The sequence below is a fragment of the Cajanus cajan genome, chromosome 9 (genome assembly GCF_000230855.2).
Source record: "Cajanus cajan strain Asha chromosome 9, NIPB_CcT2T_4, whole genome shotgun sequence".
NCBI classification, from domain to species: Eukaryota; Viridiplantae; Streptophyta; class Magnoliopsida; order Fabales; family Fabaceae; genus Cajanus; species Cajanus cajan.
The window spans coordinates 11,402,335-11,422,002 of NC_138525.1; the positions used below are offsets into that span (position 1 = coordinate 11,402,335).

Genomic DNA, 19,668 nt, shown 5'->3' on the forward strand with positions numbered 1-19,668 from the left:
CATGAAAATATAATTTGCGACGGAATTAGCGACCAATATTGAATAAATTATCAAAAAAATTGCGACCGAATTCAATTCGGTCACTAATCCAAAATATTGATTTTTTTTAGCGACTGATTTTATTTCGGTAGCTAAAATATACGAATAACTTTTCCCACAGCGACCGATTAAAATTCGGTCGCTAAATTTTTTTTTTTTTTATTGCAATTGCAATTGATCTGGTACTTTTTATTAAAATGTCAACATCAGGATTCGATCCTTGGACGTCTACATTGTGAGCCAACGATACTACCACCATGCCAGATTCATTCCTTAGCATAATATTGAAACTAATGTATATATATATATAATAAAGAAGCTCATGACTTAAACTTTGAGAAAGTAAGTATTTGCAAAAAGTGTATTTTGATTATAAAAAGTCTTTTCATTTTAATTTATTGTAAAATAATTATAATATTTAATTTTTCATCATTAAACAATAACCATTATAAGATTTATTTTTTTAATTTAATTATTTATTATAATACTTTTAGCCACCATATTGATAAAAAATTATTTTGAATCAAAATATATTATAAAAGTTTAGTTAATTCATTATGATTCACTCATTTTATTAAAAAGTGATAAAATATAAATACCTTTTAATTAATTTAATAAAATAAAAACTTTAAAATATATATCTAAAGTCGGTAACAATTTCTTAAATATAAATATTTAATTAATTTTAATATATACTAAATTTAATATTAGAAAATTTGTTATGATTTTATTTATAATTTTTATTATCTTGTAATTTAATATTAGAAAATTTATTATGTTTGATTCAAATTAAATTTTAAAATAAATGTTTATTTATTTAAAATAAATTAAGCACAAACTAAAATTAAAAATAATGCTCATAAAGAATTAATTTACCTACTAGTATTTTACTGTAGGTATAAATTTAAATATATTAAAATATTTTAAAAATATCAAAAACACAGAAAAAAAAAATGTGAAAACAAATAAACGTTGAAGGTATTTTAATTTTAGAGTGGCCCTGCTTCCTTTCACTTTCACCAAAATAGGGTTTCACTTCCTTTCACTCGGTGTCCTCCAAGCCTCAGCGGTTGAAGGATAAAGTGAAGGTAATGAGGTTTTCCTTTCACTTCGTTATTTTCGGTGGTTTCTTCGTCGCTAGCGTTCGCAATGAGGACGTTTCATTTTTCTTTCTCTGTTAGGGTTTCTTCCTTTGCATTGGTTTTCTAAAACGTTCTCTCCAAAAGCGGAAGATCTCTAGAGAGCAAGCAGCAAAGGAAATTGAGGTAATTATATGCTTATATTGTGTAATTTTGAGAATGGCTAGATTTTCTGTTTGAAGATAATCCTTTATCTTCTTCAATAGCATTGAAATTTTCTCAATGCGTGCCCCTGGATCCCCACCACTTGCTGCCACCATCTAATGCAAAGCAATTGATTCTTGTTAATTGCGTTTGCTCCTAAACTTCCGCAATTACGTAATGTGATTACCTTTTTGTTATTAATTAGGTGTAATATATGTGTAGTCCCATGCGTTGAAATATTGAAGATGACGATTTTAAAAATAACTATTTGGAGATTTTATTCTATAAACTTTACTCTCAGCTATCTCTTAACAAAAATCTGGTTTCTTTTATTGGATCTCTTGATTTAAGTACCTTTCGTAATAGAAGCTTTTACTTTATATATTATTAGTTAGGGGTGGAAACAAAAATATTAGGTATATTCTGAGGTTGATACATGTACTTAATTACTACTTACCATTTTTAGCAACATAAAAAAAATTGACAATGAATCAGCAAAGCATAATCTTTAGCTAGTAAAAAGAGGTAAAGTAGTTCTCTAAATTGGGATTATTTTGCAAACATAATGTTTATATAAGAAGTCATTTTAATATATTATAATATAATGTTTTCAGTTGGTTTTCGGATACGTGAAATAAATTAAAGTATCGGTGCCTCATAGACTTCAGCTATGGAAACCTTTATGCTCAGTTTATATAAGAACTGACATTGTATATGTTAAAATGCTTTGGAGATATTAGCATACTTCAGGCTTAAATATCTGAGGGCTGTAAAAAACAGGATAATGTACTTTCAAGGGTAACCAGTATAAGCTAATCTAAATTAAAGGGACTCCTGTTGGTTATATTTGGGAATTATTTTACTTTATTTCAAGGAGTAATAGAAAACACAGGGTGTTTTGAACTTTGAGAGTTGAGACTTTTCATGTTGTGTAACAAAGTTATTTTGTGGATAAGTGCCCAGCTCTCGTTACTAGCCACATTTATTAAAAAAGCTAAGCTGGTTTCTTGATTTGAGGAGACAAACATAATTACAATCCAGTTTGCTTTCGATGAACGGTTCTATATCCCAGTCATATAAAATTCTTGGTTGTTAGTTTTTGGGTAATATGTTTATAAAAAGTATTAAAATCAGTCGCTCAAGGACCTGAAAACAGGAGAAAACCAACTGAATCAACATCTAGGACAGCATAAGTCATTTTATTAGAAGCATGTTTCAATAATGTTTCCTCCAAACATATTATTCAACCCATAATTCTAAAAGGTCTATTTACAACAAGCATACAAGAATGCCTCCCAAGGAACTGCAAGTAAATTAAGAAGTGTGTGGTACTCTGATTCTTTTCTTTTTGTTTTTGAACAATCCATATTTTATTGAAAATATCTGGTAGTTGGTAAGCTTACTTTATTCAATTTAATGATTATGGTGCATTTAGTTATATTTGCGTTGCTATTACAAAATAATTGCTGCTTGTGTGAACTCTAAGTTTGCAACTTATGTTTTACTTACTTGAATTCAAATTATCTACTTATCCTCTTATGATTTGTATGTATGTGTGTTGCACAGGTGGAAGAAATAAAATTAAAGCCTGTGATTGCATTTGATTGTGGTAAGTTCTGTTTTGGCATTTTTTTCATTCAGGTGGAATTGTGCTAAAGACCAAATTTATAAATGGAACTTCAGCTAATGACTTGATGTTTATATGAATTGCTTCTTTTGATTTGTTAAAAGAATAATAATGAGAGGGGAAAAACTATAAAAGAAAATCATTTGTATTAAAATAGATTCAAATGTAACATATATTTCATCATTGAAGAAATATAAAGGATTTTAAATTAAGAGATAAAAAGTATAATTTAAACATTTCTTAAAAAAATGTAATCAAGTGAGCCACATAAGAAAACAAAAGGGCATGTGCGTGGGGTCTAGATTTTGGGCACGTAATGTATAATATTATGAAAAAAAAAATCCCTACAAAACCCATAGATTTGGTAAGCCAGCAAGGATTCCTTGTATCTTCAATCCATGAAACTAACAATAAACATGAAGTTTTAGCTTTGCTGTCCAGGCCCGTTGAATTGTTTTATTTTTTGGGTTGTTAGTTCACTTTTTACTTAAAAGTGAAAGGGCCTTTAAAAGTAGTTGTTATCATTACAATTACTTAATTTCTTGTTCCCATCTTGTTGCTTTCGTTCCTTTTTTACAAAACTTCATTTGTTGTATTACTACTTAATTACTACTTAATTGTATAGAAAGTAATTGAGTTTTTTTTTTGTTATATTTTTTAATCAAAATAATCACTCATCGAACGAAGGTTGATATAAAACGACAACACCAATTTAAAGGTATTAAGACGAAGCTCTAATGAAAAGTAATTTCACCTAAATTTTATCGTTATTGAAATGCCTTATTAACTTTTTGGGGGCTATATTATCGTTTTGGCTCGTACAACCGTGCTCGTGTGTATAGTTTTTTTTGTATATATATTAGTTTAGCCAATTTTAGTAGTCAGTGGAGTTTGTATTCACTTTTCATACTTGAATTTCAAGTACATAGGGTCTAAACTCATTATTTTGACTCTATTATTAAGTTTCAACTTATGATAAGTTGTAGGTAGTTTGCATCAATGGAAATTCCCGAGAATCGAAGGTGGATGTATAATAGATTGGATGCTACTAAACGTTTGAAGGTTGAGTTTGTAAACGGAGTAGCTGAGTTCCTAGAGTTTGTTACTAGTCAGGACAAATTTCATAACCAAGGCAATGTCACGAGATGTCCATGTGTCAAATGCAAATGTAAGACTTTCAGGACTGTGAAAGAAGTTTTGTGGCATGTTAATGACAAAGGATTCATGCCTAATTATTATTGGTGGACAAATCACGGTGAGTTGGAGCCAGAAATTCCTCAAGTGGTGGTTGAAGGTTCATACTATGGGAGTGGTGAGCAAAGGGAAGAGTTGAATCCTTATGAGCAACTGGTCATGGATCATGCTGGACCTTCAATCGGCCAACGCATAGAACATGGGCCAGACTACATGGAGGAGAATCCAAATCCTGAAGCTCAAGAATTCTTTGATATGCTTGCAGCTGCACAAGCACCATTATGGGATGGATGTGAGAATCATTCAAAATTATCAGCTTCTTTGGCAGTTTTAAGCTTAAAATCTGATTATAATATGTCAGAAGGGTGTTTTAATCGAATGGTCGAACTTATGGGTCAGACGATGCCAAAAGACAATGAAATGGTCAATAATTTTTATCAAGCTAAAAAATCGGTGCGAAAATTGGGTTTGGGTTGTTTGAAAATTGATTGTTGCCCAAAAGGTTGTATGTTGTATTACAAAGAAAATTCAAATAGAACAAATTGCAAGATTTGTGGGGAAGATCGATACAAGACAACCAATAAGAGGGGTGTTGAAAAGAAAATTCCAAAACAAAAGTAATACTGCTAAAGGGAATCGGGCTGTAGAGAATGGAGCAACAGCTTACACTGGTGGCTCCATATCTGCAGGAGCCCACTTTGAAAAATTGGTAAGTTTATTTCATTTTTTTTATTTATATTTAGTTCAATTTCATATAATTGATTGGTTGAATTGCAATATTTAAATTTATATAGGCGAAGGAGCTAAATCGTCCCCCTACTGCTTGGGAATTAGTGGAAAAGACAAAAAAACTTAAGACTGGAGAATGGGTCAATGATAAAGCCCGCAACATTGCTGTAAGTTCCTCTCCATGTTCTGTTTTATTCTGTAATTTTTGTTGACTTTCCTTTTTGTTTGTGATCAATTTTGTCTTGTGATGTTGTTGATGTGTGTGACTGTTGTATAGTTACACATTAGGCATGCCACTGGCCATGTAGTGTTTATTGTACTTTATAGAAGATATTGCTGAATATCCTCTAGTTGTAGCGTACAACTTGGAGAAGAGGATTATCCCTAGCTTCTTGGTAATCAAAATCTTGATTGATAATTTACAATGATAATTATTGTAGCATCTTTTAATAAGCAATGCATGCAGTGTATTATTGATTGGAAGCAGGAGAACAAAATTGCCAGTTGTGGAAGTGACATTACATTATCAATTATGGCATATGTTGCACTCGCTGATTTATTATCACTAACATTCATTGATTAATTTTGTGTACTTGGTTGATGGAAAACCTTTCTCTAAACTCCGATCCTGTGGCATTTGTTTTTACTATCCTCTGCATTGGCCCAAAGAGGCAAGTAGGACCATACCACCACTTCTTAAACCTTGCTTCTCACTCACACTTGACTTCACACACAAACAGCTCTACATATACTAATATTTTAACACGAATTTACTTATTTTAAATTAATAAAATAAAATATTAAATAATAAGTAAATATTGCTTTATATATATTAAATAATTCTCATAGAAAAAATGGTTAATTTTTATATTAAAAAAATATTGGTACATACATATAAAATAAGTATTATCTCTGAAACATAATTTATTTTATGAATGAGAAGAAGATTGAAACTCTGATGAGGTTGGTTTAGAGGGGGAAGCGGTTTTGACAAATATGTGATACTGAGCTAGGTGGTTTAAGTCCAACTTAACTTTCTGAAACTTGTGCAGTTGAAAGTGACTATTAGGTAGATATGTCACAGGCCATAATAAGGATATGTGGACTGTTACAACCCAATTTACCTCATCCTGGACCTCTTTGAGAGAATAAAGACTTATTGTCTTGTGTATTTTGATGTGTTACATATGATAAAATATAACGCACTAATGCTTAAATATACTAATGCTAGATCATAATCCTAATTAAAGAAAGAAATAATTAAATATTACAAAACACATTATAGGGAAATTAGTCCCAAGAGATAATCTCTAAGACACTCTAAATTATTCAAAGATATAATCAGGATATTATTGGATATTTTTCACTACACTGAATAATATTCTCATGTGTATATTGTGATGTTTTACTTTCGTAAGATTATAAAACATAAACCCCTAACCTTTATTTATAATAGTACTAGATCATAATCCCATCTGAATAAAGAGACTAGTCATGAAATATTAGGAAATATTAAAACTAATGAAATAGGGAAACTACTCCTAAGAGATAATCTGTAAGATACTCTAAATTATTCCAAGATATAATCAAGATAGTCTAGTTAGGGAAATGGGTCAATGTGTCTCTTGAACTGAATGTTTTTATATTGTAAATAATAATTATAAATGCATTGCAAAATAGATATGTTAATGAAAAAGTTAATGAATATTATGCACTTATTTAATTACTCATTAGATTAATACTTTAAGAATTATTATCACAATTAATTATTAAAAAAACTAAATAATTGATAATACATATAGTATGAGAACGGAGTAGGTTATTTAAAAAATTAATATCTTGAAATCTTAGATTAGTTTTAAAAAGAGTTAATGGTGTTCTCATTAAAATTTAATATACCCTTTTATCAAAATTTAACTGTGAACCGTAATTATATTTTTTTATATCAATATCATAGTTCTATTTATAAGGTAAATTGAATATATATATATATATATATATATATATATATATATTATACTAATTATAAATATCATTCTATTGAATCAATTAAAAAGTCTACAAAAATAATTCTCATAAAACAATTTGAATAATCATTCTATTCAAATACCTTTTATCCTAATTATTATTAAATTGTTTAATTTTGATAAGAAAAGGGAAAGAAGCCAAGGTTAATCTCAGCTCAACTATTGATATTAGCAAGTCCCACATTGGCCAGTTAATGCTAGAAGCAGTTTTTCCCCTTTGTATATGTGGTTTGCTTGAGTAATCAGCTTAATTAATTATTTATTCAATATTCTACTGTCAAACGAGAGCTTATTCAAAAGCTTGCCGTGAAACTTGTTGAAATGAATTACAAAGAGCTTATTGGAAGGTCATAAACTACTTTCATAAACCCAAATAATCAAATGTCCTAGGACATGACTTTTGTTAGCCATTTGGTATTACGTGTCATTGGTCATAGTTAAGTCACAGACTCAAAATTGTTAGGCATGGAGGCAGTGGAGAATATGCTGTCTGTATACTACATATATGCTATGAGATTTTAACAGTCTTGGTTGAGTGAATTTGACAAAAACCTATGGATTGTGACTAAATTTGAGCAGTGCTGTCCTACTTTGAGCTGAACCAGCCTAAGCTGTAGTTTCACTGGTCAGACAGGCTAGACCAGACTAGGTTTAATAAATATACTGTGAACCTTAACAATTGTATTTGTAAAATATTTGAAAGATTTTTTGTTTTCAAGTATTCATTAGAAAATTCTTTAGTAGGTTTAATCTTTTTGTGTCCTGCTAATTTTATGGTAAAGGCATATTCACAAACATTTGATTCAGCTCAGTAGTCTGTACTCTGTACTGTTATCACATAACCATTTTATACTTTTTGCAATTCTTTTTTTTTTTTTTTACCAAAAGTGACATGTGATAGACATGTCTACACTAAAACTGCCATAAACTATATTGATTGTCTTGGAGGAAGCCCCTGGTTATTTGTTAGAGCATGTGGTGGGGTTCAATAACCAAACCTTATTAGTTTATTTCAATGGAATCAAATTGTGATTAATTGTTCTACCATTACCATTTTTTAATAAATGAAGTAATGGTTTTTTACGTTTTTATGGTGTAGCCCCTTCAACTTAAAATTGTAACTCTCTTGTTAATGCATACTGCTCCTTGGAATCATGGATATATATATATATATATATATATATATATATATATATATATATATATATATATATATGAATTTGAACATTTGCCAATTACTGGTAACTTTATGCTTTTGATAGCATCTTAGAGTAGCTAACAGTTAGATAAAATAGCTAGGTGGTTACTGTTGTAGAAGTAAGAATTATTTAAAATATTATTTCCTTGAAATTTTTGTTGAAATAATATTTTTTATTTTTTTAGGAGAAATATAAGGAGCGTCTAATTGAAGTCAAGCAACAAGTTACACAGGATGACACAGAGGGCTCTGCTTCTACTTGTATTAGTGATAATGAAGTTTATTTGCAGGTGGTTAAAAAGAATTCGAAGGGAAACTTGTATGGGCTTGCTGGATTGACCGATGATTTCATTCGCTCAACACTTCCACAATCTTCTAATTCACAGCCATCACCAGTCACTGCAGGGGTGATTGAAGAAATGCAAAATAGGATAACTAAATTAAATGCTGAGCTTGCTGCAAAGGAAGCAAAGGAAAAAGCATTGGAAGAGCATATACGACAGCATGATGAGCAGATGCAGTATATACTACGCCATCTCAACATTGACCCTTTAAGGCCAACCCGTCCTGCACCGAGTACTACCCCAGATGATCCTGACCATGCTGTTGATGATGCTCTTGATGACATAGCAGAAGACCCTTAATTAAGCTTCTTTATTTTACTTGTTTCAAGATATTTTATTGTATTTGACTATTACTTTGTTCAAGTTTAAACGTTTTATGTTATTATTGTGTTTTTAGCATACTATATTGACATACTTATATTTTATTTAGTTTTCACTATAATATAAATCTTCTTCGATAAGATTTTGTCTTTTAGTATGTTCTAGTTTATTATTATAAATTGTGTAATAAATATATTGTTAATTTCATATTCGTTAACAGGTATAAATTTATAAATAAAAAATAATTTAAAAATACTGGTATATTTTAGCGACCGAAATAGCGACCGAAATTATATGTAGCTAATTTAAGTTATTAGCGACTGAAATAGTGACCAAAATAATTGGTAGCTATTTTAAATTTTAGCGACCGAAATAGCGACCGATTTTATCCGTATCTATCTCAGGTTTTTAGCGACCGAAATAGCGACTGATTTTATCCGTGCCTATTTCACTTTTTTTAGCGACCGAAATAGTGACTGATTTTTATCCGTACCTATTTCAGTTTTAGCGACCGATTTAGCGACTGATTTATAAAGTATTTTTATTAAATAAATACAAAAATTAGCGACGGAAATTGCTACCAAAAAATTCGGTCGCAAAATTGGTCTCCAGAAGTTAGGAGACCAAAATTTTAGCGACGGATTTTTATTGGCTAGCGACGGAATTTTCGGTCGCTAAATTGCGACGGAAAAAAAATCGGTCGCTATTTGAAATAGCGACCAGGGTTTTAGCGACGGATTTTTTCGGTCGCTATTTCGGTCGCTGAATGAAATAGCGACTGAATTTACCTAAATAGCGACCGATTTTGGTGGTCGCTAAAACTTGATTTTTTTGTAGTGTTACTTTTTAGCATAGAGAAACTCGTGCATTCGAGTTTCCTTGTGGGTTTGTTGGATCGATGCTTTTTAATATAGCTACCATTGCAAGTTTAAAGCCTATTGGAAATAGTTATGCCCCTAGTTTCTTCCATGTCAAAATTTTGATGAAGTAAATCAAAATTAATTGGGAAAAGAAAACCTACACTCCATTATATTGTTGCTCGTGTTGGAGAAGAAGATACACTTGTGAGTAAAAGTGAGCATATTGTGTTAAATCCTGTCTTAATATGTGTTTTAATAATGACAAACTCTTAATTTTGAGTTTTAATATAAAAGAGTTCTCATGTGGAGTACTAACAATTATGCTCAAGTGTTTCAAAGTTGTTCTATTTAGTACTTAGAAGGTTGACAAAGTATTATTGTTTAGAAGCTTCAATAAATAACATTTAATCTTATGGAATTGTGTTGTAGCACCAAGGTCTTGACTGATTATTGAGCATATAATGTCTATTGATCAAATAGGTTCAAGTTAAACATTTCCTCTCAAAATCATCCTATAATTGGTACAAAATGGATTTCTAGAAATAAGTTTGATGAGTGTAGAACCATAATTAAAAATAAGGTGAGATTGGTTGCCAAGGGATATAATCAAGAAGAAGGTATTAATTATGATGAAACTTATGACCCTATAGCTAGAATAGAGTCAATTAGGTTGATGTTGGTATGTGCATCTATTATGGACTTTAAGCTTTATCAAATAGATGTCAAAAATGTAGTTTTAAATGGTTTCATTTAGGAAGAAGTTTATGTTCACCAACCCATGATTTTATTGATTTTGAATTTTCTAATCACATCTTTAAATTGAAAAAGACACTTTATGGATTAAACAAGGTCCTAAGTCTTGGTCTAGAAGATTAAGTAAATTCTTGCTTGATAATAACTATGAAAAAGGTAAAGTACATAACACCTTGTTTGTAAAAAAGGTTGGAAATGATACTATGTTAAATTTTATGTGATTGATATTGTATTTGGTGCTACTAACTCCTCTTTATGTCAAGTGTTTACTAAGACTATGTAAAGTGAGTTTGAAATATCCATGATGGAGGATATTGGAGAAAAAGATACACACTATAAGAGGAGTTGAATAGTGTATCTCAAAAGCTCCTAGTTTCAAAAACAATGAAGCAATATGACTTTATGGACGCAATGATAAAGTACAATAGACAAAGTGAAACAAGTATTTTTATATTGGTTTGTTTCAAATCCAGAGACTACGTCTAGTTTTTAATTCAACCAGATTCCATTATCTTTTTCAAGATACAAATATTCTTTCAACAAGTTACTTTTGACTCAAATCTAAGTAGTCTTTGACTTGCCTCTTCAAACAACTACTCAAGTATTTTTTCAACAAGCTTCTTTAGGTTCAACACCAAATATTCTTTTGAACAAGTCTCTTTAGACTCAACAGTAAGTATTCTTTTCAAAAAACTTCTCCAAGTTCAACATCAAGTATTCTTTTCAATAAGTTTCTTCAGACTCAACCGTTACAAATAGATAATATATATATATATATATATATATATATATATATATATATATGAGGGGGATTATAATTACACCGGTGTAACTTTTACTAAGTGTTACACTACTCAATAACTTTATATTAAATATGAATTTTGTAAATCCAACCGTTAGATTGAAAGTTTATATCTCTTAGATCATATATACAAAATTTTATATTAATCCAAGATGATTTGATACTTCATTTTTATAAAACAAAATTGACGTAATATATTCATTTCAAAATACACTAAAATATGAACACTTTGATTACCTTCAAGTTGTTGTTTAATTTTAACAAAATTTGATATACGCGTATAAAGTGATATGAACTTTCAATCTAACGGTTGGATTTACAAAATTCACATTTAATATAAAGTTATTGAGCGGTGTAACACTTAGTAAAAGTTACACCGGTATCGTTTGAACCATCCTCATATATATATATATATATATATATATATTAATTTTGATTACCTTCAAATTGTTGTTCAATTTTAACAAAAGTTAACATATATGATCTAAGAGATATGAACTTTCAATCTAACGGTTGGATTTTCAAAATTCACATTTAATATAAAGTTATTGAGTGGTGTAACACTTAATAAAAGTTACACCGGTATCGTTTGAACCATCCTCATATATATATATATATATATATATATATATATATATATATATATATATATATTGTAACAAGAGTATATTTATTTTTGCTGAAAATAAATTTGTTTTTTTTTTTTACTTTCAATTTTTAAGCATGGGTTAAATATAAAACGATCAGCCCAACATTTTCCTTCCTTCTGCATACTTGGTTAGTCCCACCCTCAAAGAGGTCAAATAAGATCTCTTCTCCTAATTTTCTATTTGTTGGCTATAATTTTTTTATTTAAGAACTAACACATTATTCAGTTTTAAATTTTTAAACTCACTAGTCACACTTCTTTACCATCTATTTAAAGTCGACTCAAACTGTAAAATATTGAATAGTTGTACTGCATATTGATTTGCCTACGTTGTATGTTGCGCTTGGTGAACGTATAACGTAATAATTTAAAGATGATAAAGGTCTAGCGAATCAACTGCATCTTATTAAAGCCACTAATTAATTTTATTAATTTTATTTTCTACATTCCAATTGCGTATTTGGATTTTTCAAGAATTGTTTTCTTTCTTATTAAGGCATGTGATTTTTTCTATATTAGCTATCTTATTTTATTCATATTACTTTATTTCCTTTAAATACTATTTTTCAAATTAATTTTTTTAATTTCAATTTAAATTAAAGATAGTATCATTAATTTGATGGTTTCATAGAACCATTCACCTTGATCATCACGTAAAACACCTCCATTCATAAAAATTAGAGTTAGAATGAGTTTTTATCTCTCAAATTTTAATCAAGTAATTTTAGTACCTCGAGTATTGTTGTGTAATTTTAGTTTTCAATTTTTTAAAATAATTTTAGTTCTAAAATATCACAATTGTGTGATTTTAATTTTTTAAGTATTACAATTATACAAATTTTTACCTATATAAGTTACATATATTAATAATTTTAGTAATAATAAATATATATCATTTAATACATAATAAAAATTATAATAAATGAACTTAAATAAATCAAGAATTGTATAATTGTGATACTTAAAGAACTAAAATCATATATTTGCGATATTTAATAAAATAAAATTGTTTAATTAAAATTTAGGAGACTAAAATTGCATAATTTTAATACTTGAAAGATTAAAAATTTTCAATTATAATTTTAGGAACCAGAATCGTATAATTATATATACTACATAGATTAAAAATTCAATTAAACCTAAAAATTATATTCAACTTAAATTTGATCTTAATAAATATATAAATAATTTGTTTTTTAAGGATGGAAATAATATATATTAATCTGTATTATTAATAAATGTGTTACACATTTTTAGTATACACATTCTGTTCACAATTTTTAAAATTCTTAAACCCTAAATGTGTTCCTGAATTTTTAAAATTCTCTCTCATACTTCTTATTTTTTATTTTTATTTTTGTAAATTTATTTTTTAAACATTTCACCTTTTAAGTAATTATTAAAAAAATACTCATACATAATTGTTAACTACTTACTCATCTAATTATTTTAAATTTTTTTTACATAAATATTAAAAATAAAAAAAAAGACACGAAAGATCTTTTTCAATCTAGGTTAAATAACTTGTTTTTCTGTAATTTTTCCCTTGTTTCAAAATTTTAACCTCTTCAGTTTCCTTCTCATCTAGTAAAATCTAGCATTTGTTATTTTTAAATTTTATTTAAATGTACTGCTACACTAGTGAGTGACTTAGTCTTGTTTTTATTTTGTCAGCAGATACAATCGCACTTGTTTTTATTCCTTCTGTATCATTTTACCGAGTTTGCTTTGTGGCAGCTTTCACTGTGTTTCACCAGAGCCACCGGACAATTTAAATTCGAAGAAAGTATATTTATACCATTTCGTTGCAGATAAATTATACTAAAAAAGTAGATTAGGCATAAAAAAATAAAAATAATTAACGGTACAGAAATATTGCAAAGTGTGTCATACTCATATAAATAATAAATAGTAGAATAAATGACATAAAAAAGTGTGGTTAGAAAAAATTCTCAACAAGTATTTATAGGAGAGTAAAATAAAATTATATTAAATCTTTTAATATATATTAGTTTAATTAAGTAGTATTATCCAATATCCATACTAGAGGGAACATGAAGCAGAAGGAAACAAGGGAAACGTGTTATTGAATTGTTATTTGCAATGTGTGGAATTGAAAGGGCCATTCCTTTACACCAGGGATCAATCGGTGGAGCGCAATCACCGGCAGCATGAGTTGAGTCGGCACTTGGCAACTCCACGCATTACACATCTTTTTTTGGTTTTTCTCTTCTCTTTTTGTTATTAGAATAGTCACCCAGAACAGAAATGCCAAAACCCAAGCAACCAGAATCAAACAACTTCATACACACTTGGATTCATACTAGACAATATATTACACTCTCAACAACCCCATTATTAGGCAAAGGAAATCAAACTTCAAATTAAACCCAAACAAAACTTCATAGCGGAATTCCGAATTCCTCCACCAAATAAATAATACGCAGAAAAATTAAACTATTTAAACAAAATATATTAAATATAAACTAGCTTTTTCTTTTTCTTTTTTTCTTTTTTCTTTTTTTGCTACCCGCAAAAAAAAAAAAGTCTTGAGTTTCACTTTCACTTTCACTTTGGGTTTGGGTTTGAGTTTGAGATTGAGTCAGAGAAGCACGAGAGGTTCGGAGGCTAACAAAATGTCTTGAAAATAATCGTCCACTTGGCACAACGTGGAAGACGCCGAGAATTTCTCTTGGAAATCGATAACGCCGTCGCCAACCAAAACCGGCGTCGTTTCGAAGTGGGAGAGAGGCTCGTCGAGAGCCGGAAACTGAAAAACATCGTCCCACGGCATCATGTCCTGCACCAAATACTCGCAACTCTCGTGAAACGACGCCGTCTCGCCGCCACACTCAGAAAAACTCGCACCGGCGCACGGCTCCTCCGGTTTCTTCTCCTCGCCGTACCGCAGCACCGAAGTGGGCGACGAAATGTGCATACACTCGTCGCTCGACTCGTAACCGGAAGCCTCGGTCTCCCGCTTCACCACCACCTGCATCCTCGGTTTCTTCCCCGCACGTGTTTGCGTTTGCGTTTGAGATTGTGATTGTGATTGCGACGGTGACTGTGACTGTGACTGCGATTGTGGTTTTGCGTTTTCCCACTCTTCCTTCGTCGGCGTCGAGAGGAAATTGGTCAACGCGTCGGGTCCGCGGAGGCGAATGGCGGCGTGGTCGTAGACCAACGCCGCTTCCTCGGCGGTGTCGTAGGTTCCCAGCCAGATTCTGACGCGGCGCAAGGGATCTCGAATCTCCGCCGCCCATTTCCCCCAGGGCCGCTGCCGCACGCCGCGGTACTTAACGCCGGAGGCGGAGACCTTGGGCGGCGGGCGGCAGGAGGTGGTGCCAACGGCGGGTCTCTTTCTGGGGTTAGCCGCCCTGCACGGCGGCTGGAGTTCGATTCTGCTGACGTAACGCTTGACACGCTGACGTGGGCGGTGGGTGTCCTCATCGCTGGAGGAGTCCGTGGCGTAGGGATCGGTTAGGGATATGGAAATGAGTTTGGGCCCAACCGATGTGGAAGCGGTTTTGGATTTGGTGTGTTTTTTGAGGATGCTTTCGTGAACGGTGTATTTGCATAGGTTAAGGTTGCTGTTGTTGTTGTGTTCCATGGTTGGGTGTTGTGTGAGGAGGAAGAGTGAAGAGTGAAGAGTGGGGAAAGGTGTTAAAATGTGGAATTGGAATTGGGAGAGAAAGATGGGAATAAAGAGGAAAGGGGTTTAAAGGGCATCATCTCTCGTGCAATGAATTTTTTGGGTTTCAGTAACTATGGCTGGAGGAGACTTTCGTTGAAACTTCTTTTTGGTGAAAAGGGAAAATCTTTGGATTCAAAAGATGGGGGAAGAGAAGAGATGCAGATTCTGTGAGTGAGTGAGAGAGTGAGAGAGTGAGTGAGTGAGTGAGTGAGTGAGTGAGTGAATGAATGAGTGTGTGAGTGGGTCTTTTCAAGTGTGTGGCGTGGCGTTTTGAGAAGAAAGTGACGAAGTATCAGTAGAGTTGAATGGCTAAAATAGCTTCAAGCTACGAAACAATATTTTCAGTTGCTGCTTCTCAAGACCCAAACACCCAAATCGCACTTTTACAGGATCAACCAGCCGAAATCGGTAAGCTACCCAGATATTATTATTTTCCTTTCGCTATTTTAAATATAAAATATTTTCCTTCCTTTTATTTTTTTATTTTTTTCACAATTTCTTTAACCACTTTGTTATTTTTCTAACATTTTTCCTTACGCCCTGTTTTGTTACGCGTTCAAAAATATGTAAATGAAATTAATGGGAGTAATTTCGCTACCTTTGATGTGAATTTAATTTGAGAATGTGAGTTATTCGTGAAAATCCAATTGCATTACATTACAAGCCGCATAGTTGAGATTTTGCAGTGATTTAATTTGAGTCATGAAAAAAAATCTAGAGTAACAAGTGAAAAAAAATAAATAAATAAAATCAACGGGTGTGAGTGATGTGTGCGTTAAATCTCGAACATTGCGATAGGTTTCACGTGAGCCCAAGATACTCGGCTTATTAGCAATAAGTCAGTCAAATTTGTTTTGACTAATCAAAGTATCTTTTCCTCTGATTGATATTTGTCCCTAATGGTTAGGGTTCAAAATTAATATTAGAGAAATAGTGAGATGAAGTGAAAATGTTTGTGAGGGTAATTGAGTAAAATGGGAGCATAGAGTCTGAATTGGAAAATTTCCATTGTGTGCTGGCCAATGACAACCGTGGGGCTCCAAATCTCTTCCACATGTGTGTGGGTCAATAATTTTTTTTTTTTTTTTATGAGTTAAAAGGGTTCTAATCTTTATGATTTTGTTTTGCTTTTGAAAATGGTTTTTATGATTAACTTTTTACAGCTTGAGATACAAGAACAAGAAGAACACAACGTGGTGGACAACCTAGAATTCGCCGCCATTTACAATTCTGTTCTAAGACTACGTCTCTGGGTTCTTTCTGTTTCACTGTTACTACAATCGAGGCTGAATCTACACGCGTTAGACCCAAGTGTGCAACACACACACACCCTCTGCTCTAAACTGAAAACTCTCTTGCAAATTATGGAAATATTAATGAATAGTTAATGATAATAAATTATGTTTTTCTCACTAGTAAATTTTACATTCACGGAGTAATACCAATTAAATATATATGGGTTGTTTACTTCAGGTAATATTTTGAAATTAATTTGTATTTAATTTGTTTGTTTCGGTTATAAACCTATAATGTTTTACCTTACTAATTAATAAAGGCACGTAATAGGAGAGATTAAGTATTTGGATGACAAAGTGAGTCTATAATAGCATGTCAAATCCGTCCTAGTTCCTCCATGTTATGTTGGGTTGTCCTACGAGTTAGTATTTCTTCTATTCCTTTTTAATAATTATTTAAGGTTGTTATATATAAATTAAAAAATGTAATAAAATTTTTGGTTTTTCATAAAATAATTTTTATCTTTTGTATTATACCTTTTTAATTTTTCTTTGTAAAATATGTATATTAAATGTCAATATATAAGTTAATAGAAAATGCTAATTAGTGGCCTACTAAGTGCACTAGCTAAAAAATCAAAGTAGAAAGTTTTTTTTTATTGTAAAGTGTATTTACACAATTTGTTTTTGAAACTTTTTACGGTGTATTACACCTTTTTACATATTTGCACACAAGCCATAGAAAAAGTAATTAATATTGTCTTTGAATTTAGAAATGACATAAAAATAGAAATAAAATTTTCTTAAAAAAACCAACAATTAAAAAGGAACATTGGGAGCATATATGAATGTAATTTATTTAAAGTTTGAGTGTTACAATTTAATATAAATTAACCATTATCAAAATCAGGACGTGGCAAAACGAGTGAGGCCACTGACTTACGTCCCTTCAAAAAAAAATTTACATATTATTTAAAAAATTTATTTTAATTTAAGTTATTAAATGATATTTTTATATATTAAATTTATTTATTTTTTATACTTAACTTATTTTAACAAATATCAAAATATGGAATCAATTTAATTTTTTTTTACATCAATCTCAATAAATTAATATTTTTTTAAAAATGTTATATTAATTTAAAATAAATTTAAATCTTAATGAACATTAATTTAATATTAGTGTTATTGACTTGTTTTATAAATTTAAAATATTAAAATAAATATTAACATAATAAATTAGTGTCTTATTTAAAATATTAAATAATATTAAAATTATTTTTGTACATGAATGCAACTTTTATAAAATACTATTAAAGTATTTGAAATTAGAGTCATTGTCAAAATATTTTTTAAAAATATTTTTTCTAAAATTTAATTGAGATAAATTATATATCTTATAGTATAATGATTGAATGAGTTATCGTTATTAAATTTTAAATAATAGATTTTTATTATTCAGAAAGTTAGAAGAAAAAAAATGATGAATTCTATTAGAGGATGATCATAACATAACTAATAAAGTGTGATATGATTTATAAACAACTTTATTTCTTAAGCATATGATTAGAAATTCGATCTAAAAAAATATTTGTTGAGAAAGATTAATTTCTTAAATGAATTTTAGTACCTTGGAGGATTAGTCTTTAACTTTTAACTAAGACATGTCTTAGTTTTCTAAAAAAGAATATGACTCATAAAATTCGTTTAATTAAGGCCTCAAATTTTCTAGATACAAACCTGATCCTATTTAGATTTTTTTTGTCTTAATTATAAGCAAAAATCATTAGTTTTTAAAATTACTCAATTGTAGAACCACCAAAATTGAGAGATTAAGGTAGAATGCACATGGTCTTATATTCAAATCTGGTGTTATTATTGATAAAAGAAATTACTCAATGACAAAATTCATTTATACTCTTCTTTATTTTCTATGTATTCACTTACGACTAGTATTAAATATAATAATCACTTAAACAAATGATATCTTTAGTATAAAATTAAATTTATAGAAGAATTGATTTAAAATTAACTTAATTACTTTTTTCTTTATTATAATGATTTGTCCTATTTAGGGATGGCAATGAGCCCCATGAGAGCGGGTAATAGTAAATCCGCCCCTGTCCCGCTAGATGAAGATTGTCCCTATACTCACTCCATATCCGCGCGGGTGTCCATTGAGCGGGTATCCATGAATTTCTTGAATACCCACGGATATCCATGGATATTTATAAATTTTTTAAGAAATTAAAAAAAATTATATTACAAATAATTTTAAGTCTATATTTAATATCATTGAAATATTAAAAATAAAAATTCAATATTAATTTTGAACTTGTATTTAACGTTAATTTTGTTGAAATAATAATAAAAATGTAAGATAATCAATGACTTAAAATATATCAATCTCACAAGTAAGTTAAAGTCTCATCACCAAGCTACAATAATTCAATCTCATAATTCCAAACGAAAGAACAATTTAAAATACATAAATTTTATTGGTCCAATCAAAGCTAGAAAATTAATCAAATTATATCCAACATAATTCTATAACATGCTTAATACATGTTGGTAACTTCATCAACCTTACTTTTGTAAGAAAATAAGACGAGAGAGTGTAGTTTTAGGGTTATGTGGTACAAGAATAATTAGGATATTTAAGAAATATTATTAAACGGGTACCTGCGGGTATGGATATCATCATACCCGCCCCTCCCCATTTATAAACGGATAAAAAATTATCCGTCCCCATTATCTGCGGGTACCCAATTAGTCTATCCATTTATTATCCGTAACGGATTTTACCCGTAGATATTCGCGGGTGCGGGTATTTTTGCCATCCCTAGTCCTATTTTACTTGTGAGACCCCGTAGCATTCTTCTCTCTTTTCTCCCTCTCATCACTCACCTTATA

At 30.2% G+C, this 19,668-nt stretch overlaps 1 protein-coding gene and 1 long non-coding RNA gene across 2 annotated transcripts; one reads left to right on the forward strand and one right to left on the reverse strand.

Annotated features, from left to right (window-relative positions):
- Window positions 1–1,027: 1,027 nt before the first annotated feature.
- On the forward strand, window positions 1,028–3,904 carry LOC145951814 (uncharacterized). The gene is made up of 3 exons (XR_014429747.1): window positions 1,028–1,127; window positions 1,221–1,304; window positions 2,889–3,904. It is a non-coding gene; the product is annotated as an uncharacterized LOC145951814 (long non-coding RNA).
- Window positions 3,905–14,118: 10,214 nt separating this feature from the next.
- CRF3 (cytokinin response factor 3) lies at window positions 14,119–15,935 on the reverse strand. The gene has a single exon (XM_020352940.3). The coding sequence runs from the start codon at window positions 15,434–15,436 to the stop codon at window positions 14,429–14,431; it is 1,008 nt and encodes a 335-aa protein (XP_020208529.1). The 5' UTR covers window positions 15,437–15,935; the 3' UTR covers window positions 14,119–14,428.
- Between the last annotated feature and the right edge of the window lie 3,733 nt (window positions 15,936–19,668).